The sequence below is a fragment of the Grus americana genome, chromosome 5 (genome assembly GCF_028858705.1).
Source record: "Grus americana isolate bGruAme1 chromosome 5, bGruAme1.mat, whole genome shotgun sequence".
Classification (NCBI taxonomy): Eukaryota; Metazoa; Chordata; class Aves; order Gruiformes; family Gruidae; genus Grus; species Grus americana.
Window position 1 is genome coordinate 65140727 of NC_072856.1, and position 16055 is coordinate 65156781.

At 47.0% G+C, this 16055-nt stretch overlaps 1 protein-coding gene across 4 annotated transcripts; it reads right to left on the reverse strand.

Annotated features, from left to right (window-relative positions):
• Positions 1-234: 234 nt before the first annotated feature.
• DACT1 (dishevelled binding antagonist of beta catenin 1) lies at positions 235-15186 on the reverse strand. 4 transcript variants are annotated; one of them, XM_054827760.1, is made up of 4 exons: positions 14733-15186; positions 12363-12495; positions 10677-10739; positions 235-8104 (listed from the first exon to the last, which is right to left on the reverse strand). In XM_054827760.1, exons 1-4 carry the CDS (start codon positions 15072-15074, stop codon positions 6360-6362), a joined length of 2283 nt encoding a protein of 760 aa, XP_054683735.1. In that variant the 5' UTR covers positions 15075-15186; the 3' UTR covers positions 235-6359. The 4 variants fall into 4 exon arrangements, with proteins under 4 accessions (XP_054683735.1, XP_054683733.1, XP_054683734.1 ...); XM_054827758.1 differs by having other exon boundaries at positions 235-8218; XM_054827759.1 differs by having other exon boundaries at positions 10584-10739.
• Positions 15187-16055: the final 869 nt, after the last annotated feature.

A 16055-nucleotide genomic window follows, 5' to 3' on the forward strand; every position in this document is an offset into this window, starting at 1 on the left:
ACATATTTTTCAACAGGTTGCAAGTTTTCCAGCTTCCTGCCCTTGACCACAGAAGACTTGAACCTTTTTTGGGGGAAAACACTTCATTTGCTTACAGAACCATTACATCATGAGGTCAGAGTCCAAATCATATAGATTTTCTTTCAGTATTGTCATGAAAATCTTAGTTCCCAGGACTTTCAACTCCAACTTCTTTAAAAAGAACAAAAGCCAGATTTTTCAGAGCTTGGCTCAGTGAAATCAAGTTATTAATGTTAATATACTTTATTGATCTTGAAGGAATACAGCATGGAAACAAAGGCCATTAATTGAGAGAGAGGCTCTGTTTACATTAACAAGTCATTCAGCACAAAAGGAGCAGATCCAAACTGAGGTCCCCACAAGTACAATATACACAGTTCAAGTGGTTACTTCAACCTATATTTAGTTTGGTCCCCAATGTCATTTGGACCAAACTTGTCCACATTTTTTTGACTGGAAGCTATTCCAGGGATCCATCACTCGTTCAGACCCCCATGCCCCTGTCCAGGTGGAAGCACATTTGCTGTGCCCTTGGAGTGGACCATGTGGGTTAGCATTCCAAAGGCATCTAGCCAGCATGCACCAAAACTGCTCTACTGTCCAAACCAACACGCAGTAAGTGGAGACTACCACAATATTCGCTTCCAGACTGCTCTGTTGCTCCAAACAAAAGCACTAGTGTAGACACAGCCAGAGGGAGAGAAAAACTCTCCAAGGACAGAAAAGTCCCAAGGCAAGGTGCAGAAGATGCCCAGCTGTCTGTCACTAGGACGGTTCATTTTGGTCATCAACTTTTCCTACCGTTTAGAAGCAACTGTAGGATGCAAAACTGCTGCCCAACAGTGACTCCCATAGTAGGCTACTATATGGACTATGTCCATAACAGTGTTTGCATTACAGGGGGACAATGTTCACCATAACAAGGACTTTGGCACAGACTGGCACTGTGAAAAGGTGGATGAAATTATTCTGCTATAGGATAAGAATGACCAGAAACACATGTCCATAGTTTGAATAAATGAACGCCATCACCAGCCAAGCGTGCAAAGTGAACTTCTTTGCAGAGCAATGCAAAACTCGTCTTCAGCAGTGGTTGGGACGACAAAAGACTAATAAAGAGTGAGGAAATTCAATTGCATAGACAAGTCCCATCAGCTACAAGATCATAGGAGTACAGGAAATGGTCTTCTGGGTCAGTGCGATGGTGCATCTCCTCCAGCTAACAATGCTTCAACAGTTACAGGAAAAGACAATCTCTATGGGGAGCACACAAGCCTGGCCACTATTTGCAGTCCATTCACGTCATGGTCCTCCTAGCATCCACAGTCACAGACTGGGGATGGTAGAGCACACATCCTTCCCTACGTTCTCTAACCCTCTGAACTTGCTATTTTATCTGCCTCACTATTTCCTGTGGCAGCATAGTCCCTGCTGTGTAAAAAAGCACTTTCTATTATCCCTCTAAAATGGATCTCCCACTTGTTTCCATATGTCTCCCCTCATTCCAGCATTGTGTGATTTTCTTAAACCCCAGAGCAATTGTTTCTCACCACAGCGTTCCATCTATAATGTTTAGTTAGAGAAAGAAACATCATGCCATGCAGGGAGCCTCAGCACAATTCCTTGAAGGTTCAAAGAAATTCAGGAGAAAAGCAAGTTTGAAAGATAGACTTGGGGTTTGTGAATTGTCTCTATTGGTTTGCAGCCTCAGTATCCTCTCTGCATTGTGCACGGGACATTGCAAAGAGTTGAGAAAGGTTCAGTCTTTTGTACTAGCAGCTCAGCTGTATGTATTATTGTTGGCTTCTCCAAAGGTACATATTAGATGCTGAAGTTAGCTATTAAAAATGTCTTCAGCTGTTTCAGTTTCCTCAAAATGTTCATGTCCTTGTTACCTCCTGTGAGAAAAATCACATGCTGAGGGAGAGCCGTGCCCAGCGTGGTGAGTCATCTGTGCAGGGATGATCACAGCTAATGAAAGCCTTTGTTGCCCTTTGTGGCAGAAAGGGCTGCAGGTCCCTCAGGGATGCCTTTGCTGGCTGCCACCTGAGGAGCCTCTGACCTTTCTCAGAGCCAACAGATAGATTTGGGATCAATGAAGGCACAGGACTCCGTTGTGGAGAATCTGTTGTCAGTCCTTATCCAGGATGAACACCAAGCCAGAAGAAAACTAGAAAACTTGAAAGGGATGGACAGCTTTCCTCTGAAGCCCCAGGACAGGGAAAGCTGCAAAGACCTGGGACCTACAGGCTCTCTGCAAGCAGGGATTGTGCTATGCAAGTCAAAAACAGACCTGGGGGACTGGAGCTTATCACTTTTCCCAGTAAAGCTCTTGCAGGACTTTGGCCAGATGGCGAAAGCACCTCAGCAGCTACCAGTGCTGGTAGTGGCCTTGATCATCTAAAGAGTACTGGAAGGAATGAGGCAGAGTCCTTCAGATGACTCTGTTTAGCCCAGTTCAACTTAGTGAGATAGGCATTAGACTGAAACACTTCCTTTTTGAGCCTCTCCTGGAAATACAGATGAATCAGGATCAGACCACTCCATTTATGGGGCTCTCCATTGCCACCTTCCTTCAGGCCCAGCTGTCCAAATCCTTGCACCACACCGAATTTCTCACGACAAGCGTGATATCCACAACAGGGGCCCGACACAGTCGGGATGTCTAGGCACAATGCCAGGTCCCCTGTCTGACCCTGCACACACCAGACACAGCTTCCTTTGTGATCCTCTGACCCACAGCTGGCGGTTGGGGGTTAGGGAGCAGAAGACAGACCCCAAAAAGCCTTTTGGAAGGCAGACAGCACAGTGACACTATCATCAGATGACAGCACCTCATAGTGTGCATGATGTTGATTCCTGCACTGGGAGAGACGGCGCTTTAGAGAAGTGCAGAGACACTATTACACCTGAATCGCAAAGAATCTGGCTAAAGGGGTCTGCTCTTGTTCTTCAAGTTAAGCATATGCTTCTGGACTTTCCTGCACTCCGTCATATATGGAGCACGGGGCTAGCTAATCCCAAACCTCCCCACCACAACCTTCCCCTACCTTGAAATAGGCCCCAGTGCACTAAAGACAAATGTTCCCACTTCAAACTTCCAAAGACTACCATAAACACTGGGGATAATTAAAATGCGAACAATATGAAAAATACACTGGCAAGGACTCAAGGCCGTGGAGCTGGAAAGCCAGGTAGCTTAAAGAAGTGCCAGATATTTAACTGGTCTCCAAGATTAGCAGATGTTTTTCAACCTAACGTTGCAAAAACTTACTTAGATGTATTTCCTAAATCAGAACCAGAGAAGAGAATGTGTGTTGTGTATTGGGACCATAGCAAGTACTTTTCCAGCACTGTAAGGTCTTTTATTTAAAAAAAAAAAAAAAAGGCAGGGATGTACAGAGAAAAAAACTAGGCCTTTTTAAAGGATTCTGGATGCTTACCTAAATTGTGCAAAAAAAGGAAAATTCCTTCCCCAAACTGAAAAGACTCGCATGCAATTAAGATGGAGATAGCATCAGCCCATTTCCCCATCTGGTATTAAGCTATTCAATGTGAGCGCTGCAGAATACAGTGGTTTCAGCTGATACAGTTAGCGATATTTAAGTGGTTTGGGGTTTTTTTCCCTACCAAACTATCTCAAAAGAAACTATTCAGCAGCTCACTTTTGAAAACCAGCCTCCCTCACTTGGTATGAGACAATCTGCTATATAGCACTGCAATTAAAAACTCATCATCCCAAAGCCAGTGGTCAGTTTGTCTTCCCACCAGCAGCTCCTTTACAGCCACAGTACTCTTAGAAAGTGCACATCTGAAGATCCTCTCTGCTACTCCACTACTTTTGAGGAGATTTACAGGGATTTGCACATGTTTTTCTCACTCAAAGAGAGATTATGTGGGATGATTAAGAGATATTCTAGGAAAGAAACTACTAGCTTTGACAAGCTTTTTGACGTTCCCTTTGTTTGATGTAACACCCATCAATTATTAATGGCAATGAGTTAAGCTGCTGCTTAGCCCTGGTAATGCCATGTTTGAAAACAAACATTACTTCTCTCCCTTCTCTGCAGTGGCAGCCATTGTCCACTATTTTCTGGAGGAATTCTTCTATATTTAAAATTTTTATACATATATTTATATATATACATGCAAGCTGTCCTTCCACGTGTAAAAACAATGGGAGAGCTATGACCACCTAAGGTGAGTTACAGCTTTTCCTGTATCATGGGAGATGGAAGTGCAAAGACTTTCTGCGTCGCTGAATCCAGAACCTTGTGACCATACTGTGAGACCCCTTACAGAAACTGACATTCCTCTATTAAAAAAAGCAAAATAATAATACAAGAGAGACATTTTGTAGGTAGGGATCCACAACACTGTGGATTAAAAAATAAAATCTGCCACTTAGACAAAGTGTTACCGCTGTCTCAGAAGCTGCTCCCAGAGACATTTAATTCTGGGTAGACCTCTCCTTCCTACATTTGCAAGGAAATCTGAGAAAAAAACTGCTCTGCCTTTCAGGTGGGTGACAGCAGAAAGGACACAGAGGAACCACAAAGAAAGGTGTCTGCTCAGCAGATCTTGCTATGGAACAGACAGGCTGCGCACATAGCCTTGAAATTCGTACCAGTCACAGCATCCACACCAGTGGTACGTCCACCGCAGCAGATGAACCTGCAGAAACCAGCCCATCTTCTGGGCCTGTTCCATCAGACATGCATCCACCATAAACCTCCAGCCTTCCCACCAGGCAGCTTCAAAGCTGTTGCTGCAAAGGGAAGCACTGCTGTCTACAGTTAGCTCCTTTCTCCTTTGTTGGCAGAGACTCACCTCCAGTCCTATGGGAAGAAAGAAACTGAGACAGAGACCGATGAGTGACACCATTGCCACTTCTTTCCATAACCTTGTCAAGGTTGTGATACAGTCAGCCACCATACCTAAAGACGGCACCAGGGACAGCAAGTCTATGCTCTCCTCCACCCAGCCCAGCTCCCAGAGCACACGGCTCTTGGGGATTCATTTACTGGACATTTCAGAGGGACACCTGTTCCGTTACACAGATCTATTTGGTTACAGAAACTTACCATCTGCCCCTGTGTTGTACCAACCAAAGTCTGCAAGCACCCTGACAGAGGATTAATATTACATTTCCATCTGCTCTGCAACATGAGCTGCCCATAAGCAACAACCTGAAGATGCCTCTGAGCTCCTAAATACCACCTTGCCCTTAAAAAAAAAAATGCAAGTTATGGGAAGAACAAGAGGAGCCATGACAATCCCGTTCCCTCAAAGCACCAGTCACATCCACAGCAACATTTAAAACTTGCTCCATTTCCTGCATGGCTAAATGCAGGGAACATTAATAGGTTAGATCACAGAGACATCTAAGTGGTGACAACGCTAATATAAAACCATTCACCAGGTCTGCACCAATGTAACAAACTTTAAAAAAGTATTAAAACAGACTGTTTATTACAGCATATGATGTCTTATATTAATTTACACAATGTTATATATATAAAAACAGCCATTGATGATGTACAGTAAATTGGACATCAACAGGAATATTAAAACTACTGATACTCATGCACGTGACATGCATATGTTTTTTTTTTTCTTTTTCAAAAGCAGTTTTACACAATATACTGAAGTTACTAAGCCTCGGTCAGCTGCTCCAACAGTTTACTCTGAACACCACTGCCATCCGCAGCAGGACTCCCAGGAGATTGGAGCAGAGTGCACTCCAGAGAAGGCGACTTAACCTTGGAGACAGATTGAACAGGAGCCCTTTCGTGGTGGGGGAAGGCTGGGGGATGACTGGGGTGAGTTTCAAGAAGAGAATCAACAAGAAAAGAAAAAAACCCCAAAAAACAAACAGGCCAGAGTACCAGGAGGAAGAAGTTCAAGATGTGGCAACAGGAGCAGCAGAAAGGAACAAGCAAAAACATGAAGACCACCCACACTCCCTCCCCCTTATGCCCTAAAAACTTATGACCTTAAGCTGTCGATATCCTGTATAAGATCCAGAACTGGAAAAACTAGGCAAGGAAGATCGATTCCCAGAAACATTAGCTTTTTTTCAAAGCCGCCTGATACCATGCACTGGAGGCTGTTCACCACTGAAATGGCAGTGTTATGTTTGTTTGTTTTTAATGAGTATAATGGTCTTTTATTTCCACGTAAAAGGCACTAGTATCCACCCAAGTTCTGAAGACAAGTGACATAATTTACCTTAAGTTTTAAATATTTGTATAAAAAAAAAAAATCTGTGGAAATATGTACACAAAAGCACCTTGCTTCCGAAAGCGGAAGCAGATACATTCCACCAAGTCACCTCACTAAACGGTTGTCATGAGCTTCAGAGAGCCCGACCGAAAGCGAAGGATTTTCTTCTTGAGGTTATGGGAGGCTTTAATTTTGACAAAAGCCTTCGCCGCATTTTCATGCAGCTCCGGCGCCGTGACCGTTTGGATGGGGAGCGTCTGGACAAACTGGGACCAAATAAGGCCCCCGCTCTCATCAGAGTCGCTGGTGGTCGTGCTTTCCCCTACGAACTCCACCTCGCTCAGGCTCGACTCGCTGTCTCCAAAGCAGTTCGTTGTGTAGTTGCTCTGCTCATCCTCGCTCGTGTCCACCACAGTGGAGTGGAACAAGGACTCGCACTCCGCTGAGTACTCCGAGTCGCTGGCCACATAGGCGTATGGGCTGACGTAGGGCAGGGGGACTTGCGAGTAGACCCCCACACCTTCCCGCCGGTTCCTCCTCGCCCTCCGTAGGGCCTCCTCATAGGAAATCTCCGCCGATGACTTCCACCGGCGGTAGTCGGCCCGCTTGTGTTTAGGCTTGGCCACCACAACCTCTCGGCCATGCCCGTGGGATCGGATGGCAGATCTGTGCAGGCCAGCCTGCCGGCTCTGGAGGCCCGACTCCGGCTGCAAGCCGCTGCCTCTCTTCCCCCGCGAGGAAGGCTTTTTCAGTTTCTTATTTGTATCCAACTCATCAGGAAAGCGGCACTTCTTGCCAACCGGCTTGGTTTTCTCTCGCAAGGTCTGCGAACCATTTTCCAGCCCGTTGGCAAGGTGGGGCCTGTGTTTCAGCGCAGAGCTTTTCAAAATCTTGACATTTCGAGTGCCTTTGTGAAGCTTCACGCTTTGCTGCTGGGCTGGTATGTATTGGGCGTTCACCAGTAACCCATCATCCAGGCTCTGGGAGGAAGAGCCCTCGCTTTTGAAATCCAGCGCAGGCCTCTCCTCGACGGCAGGCGACGAGGAGCGAGCCACCTGCAAGCTGCTCTTCAGCAGGACTTTTTTGGGAGGCTGGCTGACCCTGTTCTCCGGCTGCAGCACCACGGTCTTCCCTGGGCTCTCTTTGGGAGACGCGGCAAAGAGCTGTCCGTTCTCCTTGGGGACGTCCCCCGCCGCAACCACTGCATTGCGGTTGAGCTCCGGAGGTGCCGGTTTGACACCCCGTGGCAGGTGCTTGCTCTGAAGTTCACTCGCTGTGCCGGGTGGGAAAGCCGCCGGCAAAGGTGCCTTCCTATTCTCCAGCTGCTCGCCAGCCAGCTCCCTCGGCCTTTGCTTTAACGGGGAGGGTGCCGTGTGGTCCGGAGCGGTGGTCCCACCAGAAGGCAAGCATGCTTGCTTGGAACTCTTCAGGTTGACGACGTTACTATGAGCCACCACCCCAGCAGGCTGCCTGACGCACATGCTTCCATGCCTCAAGATCCCTTTGGTGGGATCGGCGTTGAGACTCGTCCTCGGTTTGTTAGTCCTTACCGCGTGAGTCTTTTTCTGAACGAGGCTTAAGATGTAACCGTCTATCCTCTTGCTGGTGGAAGGGCACGGCGCCGGCCAGGAGCTTTGTGGGAGAAAGGCGTTGGTGGATTTTCCCGAGTCCGTTTCAGATCCAGCGCAAACTTCACTAATATCACAACCAAGCCTCTCCTCTTCTCGCTGGGGGTTTTCAGTCACGGGGAGAAGAAACATAGGACTCTGCACAGCTACCGCGTGGAGAGGGCTGGGGTACCGGTAGACGTCGTTCCCATTTTTAGACACCAGATCGCACTGGTACTTGGGATGTACATCTGCAACGACATCGAGGGAATTTGAGTGCGGTGTGGACAAAGAGCGACAGACAGAGCCTGCGGTCTGGTCCTCATGCTGGCCTTCCTTATTATAGTCCATCCAGCCTATGAGATCTGAAAGGCATTTTAGAAGAGTTTAGAGAGCCTGCCAGGGACAGTTCTGCTATGTTTTTCACGTGCCATTAAGGACTCTGGTCCCATCTACACATACGACGCAATGCTTATACAACAGCAGTGCTGTTCAAATAGTGGAAACCTTGCAACCAGGTATGCCGTTTAAGCGATATAAAAGCAGCACTACACTTCTGTGGGTGTCTTTGTAACTGCAGCTATGTAGGATTTGCCCCAATACGACTACATAGTTAAAAAAATAAAAATCACAACCCTAATGAGAACATTTGCTTTGATTTCAAACCTGTGCCTAAGTTGCTAAGAGCTTCCTATTTTACTTCCAAGCCACCCAGAAATCTGTAAGGGTCTCTTAGGTTTATATGCTACACAGTCACCTGTAAAACTCACTGCAGGCCTCAGCACGTATGAATTTTATATTTTACTTTGCTAAATCCAAAGGGAAACAAAAAAAAGTATAGACAAGAGACTAATTGCTTTTAGCTTATTGATAAATTTCACTTCCAGATTTTTTTCAAGTATATCTTGGGTCCAAAAAAATCCAGATTTCATTTTATTGTTGTTGTTATTATAATTACTATCATCATAATTATTTTAGAATAATGCTTATAATAATAATAATAACAGATGTTCCTTTTGAGCAATAAAGGATTCAAGAATGGGAAACGGGCTCATCTTTCCACCCAAGTACAAAGAGTGCAGGTCAATCCAGCTGACATCCTAGCCTTGGCTCTGCAAAGAGAGTTCTGTAAGAGAAATCCAGTGCGTTTCAAGATGCATGAGTCAGATTTAATGGCTAAGGCATTTAATTGGGAGGTAAGCGACCTTAGGAGCAGGGCTTCAATCCAAGCACCTAAGATTATTATTTTCTTAAGCTTATGTTGTTCTTGTCTTCTTGGGTAGGGGTACAATCTAAATGTAGGGGTACAATCTAAATGATCCTTCTAGATCAGAGTCAGTCCTGTTTTCTACCCTCGGGCTAGAAACTTCAGCCAGGGTACTCAAATTTGAATGCTCAGTGCTCATCACTTATCTAAGGCTTATTTCAAAAGAGGTCTCATAGACTTTGATGAAATTAGCTGATAGACATGTTCCTGTGTGGGCAGGAGAGGAAGAATAGGGAAGTTAGGAGCAGGAACTTCCTCCAGATCACCTCACAGTTTTCCCACATTTCCTAAATTCTATGTCAGAGTCAGGAAATGCTGCCGGAAAGACTTCTTTGAAGCATGCCAGTTTATGAAATTTCAGCTCTAAAAGTGAGACGGTAGGATTAGGGAGAGTTTTAGGTTTTTATGATGCATACAGAAAAAACCCAGCAATGCAATCTGCTGGAAATCCTTGTGTATGATTTTTTTAATGTATGGCTGATGAAGATCACATATACCTTACAACAGGGAGCATTAAATTACCTCAAGCTGCTCAAAGGATAACTTAGAGGACTTCTCAGCACCTCAGAATGAATGTATCCCAGGTTGTATTTTCCCACTTCAGAGTTAGAAGCACGTGAATTATTCTGTCCTTGATTCACAACAAATCACTATAAGTTAACCTTAAAGAGCAGAATGAAAATTGGAAATACTATGGATAAAAGCATCCTCTACAACCCAGAATGAACTAAGGCTTTTGAATGAGCATGTCTGCAACCAGTAACGCTTGATCACAAAAGTCCTCCTGAAGTGTAGGACAACAGACAGAGGAGGCCTTCCTATTTAACCATCCCACACATTAAGGCTTGCATCTTCAGCCTAGTGTCAAAGGAAATTCAACAGCTCTCTGCCAAAGAGACAAAATACTTTCTCCCTGTTCATGATGTCTATTTGTCTATAGTACATAAATGCAGGACACACCTCAGCATGGTCACCTGGGGGTTGAGGACCATCAGAACTGGCAATATGACTGCTACAAGCAGACTGATGTGTACCCTGACCTCCTAAAACCTGTAGCTAGCAACTTGCTCTGTCGCTTTAATGAGGACATGGCTGTTGAGGTATCTTTCATTATTGCTATTTAGTAAAAATGTTTTTCTAAAGGAAACCATGAGAAATTAGCCAACTAATGTGTTTATGCGTATAGGTACCACTGCCCTCTACTGGGTAGAGCAGCTGTCATAGTTTCACGTGTTATCTTCACGTCTTCAGAGTGACATCTTCGCATGTAAGGCTGGACTAGTGGAGGGCAAACAGTTCTGCCTCGTGACCCATGTACGTGATAGGCACTGGAATCTTTTCAGAGCACAGTATGTCAAATGAAAGGAAGAAGGGTTAATCCAACCCAGATACTCCTGAGGCAGTATTTCCAAAGCCAAAGCCACCTCCTGGAGTGTGATGTATTCGACCTGCTTTTACTATACCTGCAGATTTAGGGCGTCCATCTGAGATATTCAGTGTTGCCTCCAAAGGGCTGCAAAAGCAAGTGCTAGAATGGCAACTGGATAAACACTCACTGAAGACAGAGTTAGATGAATTGGAGAGCGATCCAGAAGCTCCATCACTCAGCTCATAAAACCCTATAAAAATAAGAGTTTGGATTTATATTAGTTATGTCTACACAAAGTTACCATTTGTGTCCCTAGAAAGGCAGTCGAGCTCATGTTTATGTTGGCTTACTCTATTGCAATTAGTTATGGGATTTCATTCAGTCACCCAAAAAACAGTGCACAATTTAGTAATATCCTTATTGCTATGAAGGATTCTGTTTAAAAGTAAAGCACTTAACAGTAAAAAAGCAGAACTTTACTTAGCATATGAAATTTTGAACTTTTTTTTTTAACCTTTACAGGGGTTGGGGTTTTAACCTTGACAGGGGTTTTCAGGTTTTAGCAAGAAGGATCCAGGCTGTTTGACAGCCCGCTCATTTAATAGTGTATTATACTTCCAAGACAGATTCTTCAGCTATTACTTGACTACAAAATTTTTACCAACTTTTGGGTCCAATGCTATCCATTATTTTCCTCAAAGTTCTGGAGATAAATATAATATTTGTGGATGACATGAAAGAAGAAAAATGGTAGGTAATGTGCAGACACAGAAAATTTAATTTCCTGGTAAACTGGGACTGCTCCAGAAAAATATGACATACCATAATCAAAATTTAAATTTTACATTTAGGAATAAGGAATGCAGGGCATGTCTACAGAATGGGGATGCATCCTGGACAATAATCCTGAAAAGGACTTAGTCAGCATGGAAAAGCAGCTCAATCAAGCTTAATGATATGGCAAAAAAGCTAATGAGATTGTTGGATGTACAAAGAGCCTAATGAATAGCAGTAGGGAAATGACTTCAGCAGTCTATACAGCACTGGAAAGAAAGACATTGGAACGGTGTGCCTAGTCCTCGACTGCAGCACACTTAAAACAAAGCTAAAAAGATTGGAAAGGAGCCATAAAGCTATTTAAGATCTTGGAAAAATGCCTTAAAACAAATGACTGAATGAACTTGACCTGTTTAGCTCATCAAAAAAAGTCAGGAATTATAAGGTATAGCACCTCCAAGAGGAGAAAAAGCTGGGTACTAGAAGAGACCTTAGTCTATGGGGGAAAAGCATATTAAAAAATCAGTGCTGGAACAAATCAAATTCAGATTAGAAATTAGCAATGATTTTAACAATTGCAAGTTGGTGGATTCTCCACGCTTTAGTGTCCTCAGAACAAGTCTAGATGCCTCTAGGAAATGTTCACCTTAGTGAAGTACCACTTACTGGCTTCAACACAGTTAGAATGGGATGAAATTCAATATATGGGGTATCAAATTGTTTGATTCAATGTTCCCTTCTGGCTGTAAGATCAATTTTGACCTATTCCTCCTGCTGGTGGTGCTTCCTTTCACCATTTTTCCTGCAGCCTCCGTCCTAATATGCAGGAGAATTAGAACTTTTTGAACTAATTTGTGGGTGGCCTTGGAAAAAAAAAAAGCCCCAAATACTAAAAATCTAATAAAGCTTGAAATGCCTCTCTGAATTTGTTGTCTACAAACAGCAGCCTTTCCAGTGGTAGGTGAACTTTGCTAGTAGGCATTAATTATCAGAGTGTGAACATGCTATAGACATTTACTGTTGTAGTACTGAACACTATAGCCAGTCTAATTCCAGGTACCAAGAGAGGTTCTGTTTTGCTGAATATTGGCCTTACCTGAACTTGGACGACTGTCTGTCTCAAGGTGTTCATCTGTCGTTTTTTCCACGTCCAGGCGGAGATCACTTATTTGCTTATCTAGCTCTTGTAACTGATTTAGTAGGCCCGCATCCCTCCTCCTCAAGCAGTTCTGGAAAACAAGACGACAAACATCAGCTCCTTGAGCACGGCAGACATGAACGGGCTCCAAAGACAATCAGCCTTCTACATCTGAGCATCATGGAAATACCTTGTTGGTATTCTTTTATAAAAGAACAAAACAGAACAAAGCCCTGAAATTCTAGATAGATGCTCTGGATAAATACTTAACTGAAGAATTATGCTGGCACTTCATTCCAGCCTCTTCCAGCCAGTTCTACATAAGGAGCACGCTCCACAATTTAGGAAGACCAACACACTACGTTGCCAAAGCGCTCCTTTGCAGGACCCACAGCTGTGACAACAAAGCTGTATTGTATGATATGGTAAAACCAGACCTGTGCACATGAAACGGGCTGCTTCGGTGAAAGGACAGCTTTGCCAGTGTAATAGGGGACATTCACCACCACAGTGATGTTAGTCAAAGATCACATCTGGTCACACAATGGGACGAAACAGCTCTGCCAACAAGTGCCTGTAGTGTGGGGACCGCCTTGTTCTGCTGCACATTATGAGCTTGTAGTCTGCCACATAGACAGCAAGATTCCCAGGGCTGGGATCATGGCCCTTTTATTAGTTTTGCAGTGCAGGAGGAAGGAAGAGCAATTCTTCCTCTTCTCCCATTATAATTATATAAAATTGCTGTGAGATGAATTTTAAGGCTATTTATGAAGGTAATTTGATGGCATAAAATGAGCAAGAAATGATTTTGTAAGGCACTCATTAACCCACGGTCAACACAATCAGTTTCCCTGTGTGTATTACAATGTTGCTTATCCATCAACTGTTCAGCTTCATACTCTTTAATTGTTTTGGCTTTGGGGAAAGTGGAGGAGGCAGGAGGAAGGTTTATCTCTTTTTTTCAAGTGCATCATTTGATCGGTGCCCAGCGGTGCTCTGATACACTCATCGCAAGGAGTTTTGATGCTCATAACTGGACTAGTTCTAAAGCCATTAAATCAAGGACAACCTTTCCCCTGGGGCGAGCCAGTCCTTGGGCAAAGGGAAAGCAAACGCTAATAGTGTTAGCGAGGCTGTTTGAAGATGTGCTGGCATGTAACACCATCCTTGGAGAACCAAAGAGGAGATCTCAAGTCTTCTCCCACATTTCTGACGGGTGCCGGGAGCTGGCTGGAAGCCAGGCTGGCAGAGGTGATGGGTTCAAGCGGTAACTCACCGCGCCACCTACTGCCACCAGTGCCCCCCTCCCCCAGCCAGCACCGCATCTGGTTCCAATCTGCAATGTCAAGTGCACAAATTAAAGTGCTACCACAAATCCCCGGGTTTTTGGGTTGGTGTTTTTTTTTTTTTTTTGAGTAATGATTCCTTGGTCCTTCGCTATGGCTCTTCGGCAGCCAGTCCCTTCCCAGCAGGAAAAAACCCATTTATTTTTATCTTTTAAAGAAGAAAATAATCCTAAATTAACTAAACCAAAAGGCTAACAAGAAAAAAAGGGAGGGGGAAAAAAAAGGGGGGGGGCAGTATGGGGAAAAGAAGACATCAGGCAAATAAATCACGCAGTCCAACTTCTCCCTGGGTGAAAGCAAATGCTGAGCCGTGCACAAAGACCGCCAGGCACAGCTGTACGCTATTTTCATTGAAAAATGATCTGCCGCTTCATGCCGCCTTCCATCTCTTCCCACACCAGCTACAAAGCGCGTCCTTCAACAAAAGCATCCCTTATTTTAGGGGGGCTGATCCTGCCCGTGCCGGAGCGCTCGTTACATCCTCTCGGGGTTGCGACCCAGGAGCTCGCTCCCAACTTCCATTCAAGGCAACGGCAGCGCCTCTCTTGCCTTGAATGGAAGTTGGACCGCCAGCCTGGCTCTGGAAACCGAAGGGCAACTGTGCAGCCACGAGCAAAACGCCGGTAAAATCCGGCCGTCACCGATTTGTCACCGCTTCGCCCAAAACCCGCGGAGGCCCGTCCCCCGGCAGACGCCGCTCCCCGCCGCTTCACCTGCACGCCCGGGAGGGCGGCTGGGACGCTGTGCCGGCGTGACAGCGGCGTGGGCATGCACCCCTCGAGGGACCGCGGCCGCCCCCCAGCCCCCTCCTCGCCCTTCCGCGGGGAGCCACCCGCGGGTCACATCGCCCCGCGGGGACCGCGACAGGCGCGCATCCCCCCGCGACACAGACCCGCATCCCCCGGTGACACACGCCCCACACCCGCATCCCTCCGCGACACACGCCCGCATCCCCGGCGCCCCCCAGCCGCCCCCCGCTCACCAGCTGCCTCCGCAGGAGGAGGATGTTCTCCTCCAGGAACTTCTCCTCCAGGCTGCGCGGCGGCGGCCCCTCGCCCGCCGGTTCCCCACGCCCGCCCTGCGCCCCGGGCACCGCGCCCGCCGGCCGCCGCAGCAGGAGGCTCTTCACCAGCAGCTCCTGCCGCTGCCTCAGGTACTCCAGCTCGCCCAGCCCGGCCAGCGTGGCCTCCAGCCTCTCCCGGGTGCGCTGCCTCTCCGCCTCCGCTTCGCCCTTCTCCCGCCAGCGCGCATCGGGCTCCCGCGGCCCCCCCGCTTGCCCCGGCCCCGCCGCGGCGGCGGCGGCTGCCGCGGGGCTCGCCTTCATCGCAGGGGAGGGGGCGGCCGCCGCTGACAGGCCCTGCCCGCGGGGGGCCAAGCGCCGCCGAGCGCCTCGCTGCCGCCGCCGCCGCCGCCGGTCACGAATGAGCCGCGGGGCGCCCGGCTCCCTCCCCGGCTGCCACCGCCCCGCGCCCGCCCACCGCCGCCCCGTGCCCGCCTCCCCTCCCACCCTCCTTCCCTCCCCGCCCGGCGGCGGCTCCACGCCCGCGGTCGCCCTCCTCCTCCTCCTCCTCCTCCTCCTCCTCCTCCTCCTGCTCCGCTCCTCCATCGTCCCCCCGCGCCAGGCCTGGCGGGGTGTGGGAAGGTCGGGTACGCGGGGGTGCTACCCACTGACCTCTCCAAAAACTCCAGCGGTCACCTCCGGAGCCACGCATGGCGTAGTCCCGTTGTGGTGCCGTGTTGCTTATACAGCCCCACATGTCCGAAACAGGAGCATAAATGATGCATCTGGGGACACAACATCCTGACATGAAGGCATGAGTGTGCAAGGAGTGGGTAGGGAAAGGTGGAAAGCAGAGGAGAACAGAACGTGGCAGTCCTTGCACCAGGGTGCTGACCACAGCGTAGGCACGAGGATCAAAGCACCAGCGAGGTGTTGCTTCAAAGTGCGTTTGAGTCAACTAGCCAAAAAAACCATAATGAAGTGAACTTCATAACAGCATGTAGACTAATTGCAGCAAGGGATCCACAATTAGGTTTTCAATGGGTATGTGGTGGAAAGGCGGAGGGGGGGGAGTTGGGGGAACACAGATGCCGAAGAAAGAAAGGAAAATGTTAGTATCGAAATAGAGCAAAAGCTGAGTTCCAGACGTGTTCTGAGGGGAGAGAATGGAAGAGGAAGAAGAAAGCATTGAGGAAGCCCTTCACAATATGGGGTTTGTTTGGAAAGATGTGAGCTGCCGTACAGCGGCTCTCAACAGACGTTATGAGGATAATGAAATGCTCTTTCCTGCTCTCCCTCTGTTCC

Bases quoted from the DNA above. Each gene is read 5' to 3' on its own strand.
- DACT1 (XM_054827757.1), bottom strand. From the start codon at position 15,074: ATGAAGGCGAGCCCCGCGGCAGCCGCCGCCGCCGCGGCGGGGCCGGGG. The intron at 12,496-14,732 runs GTGAGCGGGGGG...CTTGTTTTCCAG, and splicing joins TCCTCCTGCGGAGGCAGCTG to AACTGCTTGAGGAGGAGGGA. The intron at 8,219-10,583 runs GTATAGTAAAAG...AATGCCTTTCAG, and splicing joins TGGACGCCCTAAATCTGCAG to ATCTCATAGGCTGGATGGAC.